The 9,107-nt window shown below is 41.2% G+C and overlaps 1 protein-coding gene across 1 annotated transcript; it reads right to left on the bottom strand.

Annotated features, from left to right (window-relative positions):
• Nucleotides 1-250: 250 nt before the first annotated feature.
• Nucleotides 251-9,076, bottom strand: LOC117639670 (synaptojanin-1). Its single transcript, XM_034375544.1, has 22 exons — nt 8,879-9,076; nt 8,534-8,620; nt 8,304-8,446; nt 8,102-8,226; nt 7,858-8,022; nt 7,601-7,745; nt 7,351-7,524; nt 7,107-7,273; nt 6,940-7,021; nt 6,703-6,855; nt 6,458-6,614; nt 6,194-6,376; nt 5,973-6,081; nt 5,699-5,886; nt 5,478-5,623; nt 5,263-5,400; nt 5,006-5,180; nt 4,733-4,926; nt 4,468-4,650; nt 4,226-4,385; nt 3,941-4,104; nt 251-3,868 (listed from the first exon to the last, which is right to left on the bottom strand). Exons 1-22 carry the CDS (start codon nt 9,003-9,005, stop codon nt 3,320-3,322), a joined length of 3,714 nt encoding a protein of 1,237 aa, XP_034231435.1. The 5' UTR covers nt 9,006-9,076; the 3' UTR covers nt 251-3,319.
• Nucleotides 9,077-9,107: the final 31 nt, after the last annotated feature.

Below are 9,107 nucleotides of genomic sequence, written 5' to 3'. Positions count from 1 at the left end.
GGCGCCTCCCCCTCCCCTCCCCCTCCCCTCGACCTCCCCCGGCGTCAGCCCGTATCGTCCCCGGCAAGTGCCACTGCAGTGCCCACTCTAATTAATACCCTCAGAGCAAAGCGAAGGTCGAAAAAAAGTTGCTTCAAAATTGGGCGCTTTCAAATTGGTGGTGAGTAGTTTCTCACACGTAGCGACGTCGCTGTACAGCGCGGCGCAAGCAACCCGGCAAAGGGAAAAGGAAAAACACCAAACACGAGAGTTAATGACATTTGCATTTAATTGATACTCTTCTATACACATTTCATACAACAGTACATGTTTAATTTAAGCATTTTGCAAAGCTTTGGTAACAAGGAGACAATGAAAAGTACACGTCCCCTACTTCTAGCATTAATTATGAGTACATTCAGCTGTATTAGGATAAGTGTCCGTAGCCCCTACAGTGCCCATGCCTTCACAGGTACACGCCAAACAAAATCACAGATAATTAATAGATACAAACTAGCATAATTCACATCTACCGCGTTTTCATGACACTACTAGATTACAGCCCAAGTGAGGAATTGCTATTCACTGAAGGCCTGAAAAAGTAAGATGAATCCAATCCCTTGCACAAAACACTAGGGAGCGCGGCGAAGATACCTCTAATTGGTTTCACATTACTTTGTCAGAACATCAGTGAACTAATAAAATACACATTTACAATGCATTGAACAAGACAGTATGAGTATCAATCTAACTGACAACACAAAATTCATCCCCCATGTTCCATGAGCAGAATAATTAGCACCATTGAAGCCATGGTTTTCACAGAACACCACAACTTCAAACATGGAACTCAAGCATGTAATTCTTCAACCTTCAGACGCCATTTAAATACAGTAGCTTTGATACAAGTTGGATATTTTCAGCTAATTAAGTCCATAGGCTAGATTGTACGCAATAACAGTTTCTTTAAATTCATAAAGTGACACACAAGATTCGGAGGACTGTTACCTATATCACTAAAAGCAAGGAGATCAATGTGTCCTAGAAAGTCGGTGAAATACTGATTGGCAAATTACTCATAGAATTTATCCTCATTGAGGTAAGGTTACAACAAAATGAATAAAGCACGACAAATGTGTAGTACACCAATGAAACCGTCCTAACACTAATAATCTTAAATTTCTTTCACACAAAATTAGTTGCACAGGTTCAGATTAAACAAGAAAAAGTTGACCCAGCCTAGGTACAATAAAGAGCAACAGGGTGAAATTAATTACATTGTGACATACACATCTTAAAACATTTCACATTTGTAATGCAAAGCAATAGCCCCTCAGGTGGCACAACTTGAGAATAGCCACATAATACATAAAGAGCATGACAAAATAATATATATCTCTTTCTCTAAATAAATATATTTGTATAATATTTATTTGTCTTGACCTACACAAATAAGGTGGAAGTAGGCCACTGTTTTGAATACATTACTGTCATGAGACATTTTAACAAGTAACTAAAACCTATCCTTGGGGAATGTATAACAACAAAACAAATACTTTTCGGTTACCACAGATTGCATTCACAACATGTGCCCCTTATATTCAATGGTGAATTCAATGATACAGACCAAACTTGCACAAAAAATAGGGACATGCATAAAATTTCAAATTCAGCTAAGAAATAGTTCTTTTGCCTATCACCTCATATATACCAAGAAGCAGCAAATACAAGAAAGCTTGATTTTAGATTGATTCTAGCTTCCCCTTGATTCTTCAGACAAGTACCATGGCTATTCAAAAAGAGGCATGCATCTAGTACATCCACACAACCAGGAGGTTTATAAACTTTAAATTGGACCAAAGGGTGTAACTAGAGTAAATAGAAAACAAACACCACCAAGCCTCCTCGCACTGAATATCCACAGCTATTGGGCATTTGCTTCTATTCATTTAGTCACACACAGTGACCACCGCAACAAAGTGACAAAACATCAAGAGCTTATTTTTGAATTTTTAAATCATAATCTAGTATTTTTCTAAAATTTTAATAAGGAATAAGAGAGACACTAAAGGCACATACTTTCTTCCCAAAAAATAATCTCAATGCTACAAAACATTTTGATACCAGACATCAAAAACAGGAACAAAACTTGGACCATAGCCCAATCAATGTGGACTTAAAACATATAAAGCAGATATCAAGTACTATTCTCAATGGCTGGCTGCTTTGCTAAACACCATGCTCTTAAAGACCATGAAGAGAGAAATTACAAAGCATTTACATTTCCGTATAATAATGAATTAAAATAGAGCTTGGTCTGCAAGGAGCAAGAAGTTTCCTGATAACATTTATAATACCATGATCATAAATCTATTTTCATACATGTCATGTTGATCGTTTTGGTGGAACGACATAAGCAGCTGATATGGTAATAAAGTACTTTTCAATCCACAAAAGAATCTGGAGCAATCACTTTGTTCCATAACATAATTCTGAAAAAGAATTAAATTTTAACTAAAACAACAACTACAATAAAAAACAATGTAAAATATTCATAAGTAACATGTAAAACATTGAACTCAAAATAGAAACAAAGAAGAAAACTACTGCAATCAGATTTTCTAACAATGGCTTAACAGGTAAGAGATTGAGAAATCACAAATAAAAAAGGAAACAAATCAAGAAGAGCCAAATTTGACATATATCAAGATCAAATGTAACTCATTCTCAGGAGAGTATCTTCGGTAGGTGTCATTTTCAAGTAGGACAACTAATTTGTAACGTTTTTTCATAACTTCAAACATCCAAAGTAAAAATAAAATATAAAGTGATAACATGCTGGATCAATAAGATCAAGAGGCGTCTCTAAGACAAACAAATATCTTCACTATCACAAATTATTTTAAAAATAGCCAAAAAAAAAAGGATTCATAGAAATCTACATAACAACAACGGGTTGATTGATCCATATTTTAAAGTAAAAGTCCTGGAATTGACTTAGGAGTCATGTATGGGAGCTGCATTAGTTGAAGGCAGTAATGTTACATCAAAGCACTACCAATTCTGTGTAGGAATGTTCAAAGTACAGTACAGTGGTTTGTTCTTCTAGCAAAATTACAGGAGATGGTGGCGCTCATAGTCAACAGGGAAACTAGAGAAAATACGTTTAGAATAATGCTCAGCTAATCTACAAACAGAGCAATAACTGATTTCACCTCTACTCGATGAAGAGGCCTCACTCAAAACAATGACTTTAAATAGCCTGCACGAGAGTGGCACCCGCCTTCGATAAGGCCAGGCAGCCGGTAGCTCGGCGCCACGATGTTCGCAGTGTTCATGCTCAGGGAGACCGCTTCGGGGTGGCCGGAGGGGTCGGCCCCGAGGGTGCTCCGCCTTGCCGGGCGGGGATGGGCGGGGGTCCGTTGGAGCGCGCGGGGATCGGCGGCGCCATGGGCCGGTTGGGGATGGGCGGCGGCCCCGCGCCCGGCCTGCTGGGGATGACCGGCACGGGGGCGCCCTGCGCTCCGCCCTGCACTCCGCCCGCGCGCTGCGGCAGGGGCGGGGGGAAGGCCGTCCCGTCCTCCAAGTCCGTCGAGTCGAAGCGGGGCGGTGGCGGCGGCGGCCCGCTGGGGCACGCCGGGTCGTCCTGGATCTCCTCGTAGATGGCGTTGCCGTCGTCCACGCTGCTGTACGTCGCCGACGCGTCCTTGAGGTCGACGCTGGGCTCGCGGAACGACTGCTGGGGCGGTGCGGGGGCGGGCCCTGGAGGGGACGGTCTCGACGTCGGGGCGGGAGGGGCGGGGGATGGGGCGGAAGACGGGGCGGGGGCGGACTGCGCCGGCGGGGGCCTCTCCGGGGGCTTGTTGCCCGCCAAGCTGATGACACCAGCCTGAAAAACAACACGGCCATGTCAATCTGGGCCCCACTTTGAGGCTGGTTCAACGTCGACTTTGGTACTGACCTTGGGAGGCTGCTTCCTGGGCTGTGCAGGAGAGCTGCCGGGGGGCGGGGGCCTTGAGGGGGGAGCAGGTCTCGGAGGGGGCGGTCCACCACGAGGCATGGCAGGTGCGTCGTCCTCATCCCCAGGACTCCATCCTCCAAGTGAACCCTCACGAATCAGTACAGCTGGTGGTCAAAAATCGTATTGATTAGAAAACTTAAATTGAGTAACAATACGGTAGGGTGCATCCCACGACAAGTTTCCATGCATTTGAGGAAAATAGAAAAATGTAGGGTGCAAACTTACGGTCCATTTCATCAGGAGATTCTGCATCAATATCCCAACCACTAAGAGCTGAGTATTCGCAAAGGGCAGTCGTATTATTGCTGCAAAGGGCAATCTCTTTCTCTGTCTGTGCTCTCCAATTGGCCGTCTTCAGAGAGAACTGAAGTGAGTGGCCCATCAACTGTAATAAAAAGAAAACCAGGTATGAAAAGCATTGGCAAACGATGGTGCATTCCTAAAAGTTGTGATATTGCCAATCCTACCTTCATGGTTCCCTTTTTAACAGCAGCCAGAGCACACTGGCCGTCCCGGAAAGTGACCCACATTGTGTCCTCAACAAAGCGCACCAGGATTACTTCACCAATTTGGGCCAGCTCTTGGAGTAGAGCGGTCATAAACTCATCATCAAAAATGTTGCCATCATCACTGGCATTTGGATCAACAGCCTGGAAAATTAACCTTTGTCATTAAAAATGGACAGCTCAACATTACTCAGACAAACATTTTTAAGTTGAAGAGTAAATGTACCTGAACGACAACTGTAGCATCTGGCGGTCCCAGATCTTGGATAACTTCCATGAAGACTTGTTTACGACGCTCATCATCAACCCGGTAAATGTCTATGTCAACTATTGCTATTACAGGACGGTGGTCACTCTGCTTCAACTCGGCACGGCCGTAATGCACCAGTCTGCCGGGGTTCCAGTCAGGCCCACAAGCTTCTTCAATATGAAAATGAGAAATAGATGAGCATTTCACCCTTCACTTGACACTCCACATCAAAAGTTGACAGGTCTTTACCTGTTTCTGGCTGCTGCTTGCGTCTCTTCCACAAGACTCGATCAGTCCAAGCTGGGGCCCGGCACTTTTCACTCGTGTCAAAGTCTTCAGAGAAGAGGTCATATTTGTAAGTTGGAGGGAAAGTAATTTCACCTTCAATAAAGTTTTTGAAGACATTTCCTTGCTCTTGTTGAACCTACAAAAGAAAAGAATATTTTAGTATTACATATGATATTTGGCAATTAGAAGAAACTAACTGTAACTATTAGAGATCATACCCTCAATTGGTCACACTGAAGAATAGGTTCCAACTCTCCACGCTTAACATGTTCTTTTATTTCATCCTTGTCCATGTCCACACGGTAGTTGAAATCTCCACACCAAAATACATAATCATGAGAATTTAATGTTCTCCCCTGAAAAAATGTTACCAATTAAGAGATGGCACAAAGACAATATGTATGTGAAGGCTTCGATTGAACAGCTTACTCACCATAGGGAATGTAACTTTCCTTGTTATTTCAGCGTAGTCAGCATTACGTTCACTGACTTGCGATTGGCCAGCAGCAAAATGTGCACATACAAAGCAAATAGATGTGCTATAGAAGACTAATCTTATGGCACATGCACCCTTGTTTCCTAAATAAAGATTACAACTTAGTTAAATGAAAATCTTAAACCCAGATTTATTTGATGAAATGAATCGATACTTACCAGTGGCCCCACCCAGACCCGTTTTGACTGAATCAATAGCCACATCTCTAATGAATGGGGCATGTTCTTTGCGAACAAAAAGGTACAAACAGACACCCACTAATTGAACATAAGTCACTGGCACGTAATCTCGATCACGAGAGAGAACTTTTTGAAGTTCAGTTGCCCACAACTTGGCATTTTCAGAACTGTAAAAAAAGAGGTAAGAAAATCAAAGCCAATTGCAAACATCAAAGAAATTATATAATTTTGTAAAATACAGACTGGACCATACCTAGCTGCCATGATATTACTCGCATTCAAATCAACAATTTCTTCAAACCCTATAGCATAAATATCCACTGGAGATTCTTCATTAGGAGGATTGGAAACATCAACAAGAGCTAGGACAAAAAGAAAAACAGCACATAGTATTATCAATCAAAATCGAAAGTTTTCAAAGACAAGATTCTTAAAACGAAAGGCAATACATTAAAACATTTAGAAAATACATACAGTTTGACTTTGCAAGACGTGGAGCGTCTAGAAGCCAGTCTGCTAGAGAGACATCTTTGTACACAACACTTCGGAAGTGTTTGCCTCCGTTCACATTGTAAGTTCCAACCCCAATACGGGCATTGGCAGGAAGTACGTATTCAGAGAAGCGCTTGCACATCTCTCTCAAAACACTTGTAGGTGCTGAAAGAGAGTCACATAAGTTAGGGAACATCAAGACAAAACATAAGAATGTCATATTGAGAGAATAGGAACTGAATTTACCATGCAACATGTTTGAAGGAAGGAGAATCCTTGCTCTGTCTGCAAGCTCACTACTCAAGGTTGATCCCAGAAGGAGGATGTCAATAGCTTCCTGTTTGCTGTTATCGAGTAAATTATTTTGAATAGTTCGTGCAGCTGAGCGAGCTCCATCCATAAGCTGTGAAAAATGGCAAATTAAAGATTGAAACTTTCTGCAGATAAGAGTTATTTATAGCCATAACATTCTGAATAGCATTCTTGCTTACCTTGGAACCTCCTTGAATGGCGCCTGTCCCAGCATATATTTTGCTTATTTCATTACCATTATTGATCCACATCTGTCTGAACACTTCTTCAAATCGAGAGACCATAGTCTGTTTCACCATTAGGTTCAAAAGTTCCAACTGTTTGGATAAAGTCTATAATGGGGAAAAAAATTAAAAATATTATCATAAGTACATTCTCCCACATTCCAAACCCTTCATGTTAGAGTAAAAAATTACCTCAAGCCCGAAAAAGGTCTGCACACAGTTGGTACGATCCAAACAGTCCAGGCAATTTGTTCTCACAGTTCCATTCTGCTCACTACACAAATATAACACACACAATAAGATTTGATCACACACATCACATAGATTGAACATTTCTTTTTTTATCACCCTGATCTTACCTCAATATTTCATTCTCCTTCCCATAGAAGACAGAAAATGCCTTCAGACATTTCTCAACTTTTGCTTTCAACCGGGCTAAATTTTTAGTGTTGCCTCCCCTACATTCCTGGTGGTAATCAAATACTATATGTGGCACGTCCTTATGCTGGGATAATTTATGGTGAGCCTAGAAAAACAAAAGTTAATATGAAGTCACTTTAAAAAACATAAGCACCAAATAGTTCTGATGAAATAACGGTCTACCTGAAACAGTTGACTTAGGGTGGCTTCACCCTCCTTACTCCCTACAAGGCTAGTACCCAATAAATTTACTATAACCTGATGACCATATCTTTCCTTGATAAGAGAAAGATGTCTATCAAACACAGGAGCAGACACCTCATAACCACGAGACATTTTTACTTTGTGAGAACCAACCTAGGAAAGAGAAAGAATTTTATAAATTCGTTAACTCTATTGAAACAAAGTACACACATGGAAAAATGATACTGACTTGTACACCTGGTTGCTCCCAGAATAGAGGAACAGATCCACGGGTTTGAACAAATGATGTTACTTCAGAATCTAAATATATGGCTTGCTCTGTTTCAACAAAGTTTGCAACATGACCATCATCATTACTTCCACGAACGTTAAATCTGAAACCAAAGGTTAAAGTCAAGAGTACAGAAAATAATGAAGATTCTACCACATGTATACATTTTTATTAACGCCAACATAGGGAACTACAACAAGACAACAGAAACTCACCTTGTTCCTGCTCTTTCACAGCTCAACCTGGATATTATCATGGCTTGAGCTTTTTTACTTCCAACATAGACAGTTCGTATTTCTACACTGCCACACATGGCTTTCAAGAGCCAGTCCGAGCAACTGACACTAAATCTTAGAAGATGAATGTGTAACATCCGATTCCTGAAGGAGTCCAAATAAACTTTTATAGAAGTTCAAATTTATCAAATCAAATTTCAGAATTCTGGAATGATAAACTCACCAAAAGAATCTGTTGTCAGTTTCAGATGATTTAGTTCTACGTTGGGCACATAATGTAAGGTCCAAGGGCTCGCCTGATGAAGTCCAAGAAAAGTAGAATGTGCCAGAATTTAATAGTTTGCGTACCTAAAAAACAAGGAATAAAATGAAAACATTGCAATGGGAAGAACTATTTCAGGATAACTGTTTTTTGAGAAAAATACCTCAGATATTCTCTCTTCATCCTGAGCTTGGTTTCTCAATGACACAAAATGTGTTTGAGTGATTCGAAACACATCAGAGTCCGAAACTTTTCCAACAGAAACACAGCCCGTTACCATAACAAGGTACAGTACAGTTGTTTCCCCTGAAAAGCACAAATGGTGCACATAAAATATATGAAGACATCTACAGCAGGTTGTTTCTGTATTGGACTTGAATGAACACCAATTACCTGCATTGAGCTGAAGAACTCCAAGACAACCATAAGCATCAAGTAGTTTAGAATATTGCCTTTTGACTGATTCGGTCTCTTGTGGAGCTGAAATAACAGAAGATACAAGTTGTAATTTAAGCTGTTACAGCAAAAGAAAAATCTAACCTTCAAAACAGAGGACATCTGTGTCTGAACGTCAAATTTGGAACTAAGGAGACGTGACACAGGGTAAAGAGGCGAACAAGATACTGAGAAGTCGCGTTACAAAAGCAAGACAATTCAATAACGATGAGTGAAGTGTCAAATAAGGTTTCTGTCAAAGTAACACCCCCCACTGACAGCTACGAGAAAACAGATACGCACATAGGACAGCCACAGCCTGGGATTCGAACAGCAACGTGTCCTCCTTGTTTCTTTGCTCCAACAAAACACTGTACGGGTTCGGAGGATTTGATTTTTCTAAAACCCGAAATCCTTTTCCCATCGCCATGGTAAAAAGCCAACGCCGATGAGGCGCACAGCTGACGGGACCAACTTCTCTCCCTTCCTTCTCCCTTCGCGACTGTGGGAGGCAGACGGACCTTATTCACAT

This window comes from Thrips palmi, unplaced genomic scaffold (assembly GCF_012932325.1).
Source record: "Thrips palmi isolate BJ-2018 unplaced genomic scaffold, TpBJ-2018v1 HiC_scaffold_11, whole genome shotgun sequence".
Classification (NCBI taxonomy): domain Eukaryota; kingdom Metazoa; phylum Arthropoda; class Insecta; order Thysanoptera; family Thripidae; genus Thrips; species Thrips palmi.
The sequence above is the reverse complement of the archived record's forward strand: the minus strand, read 5'-3'. Positions and strand labels throughout refer to the sequence as shown.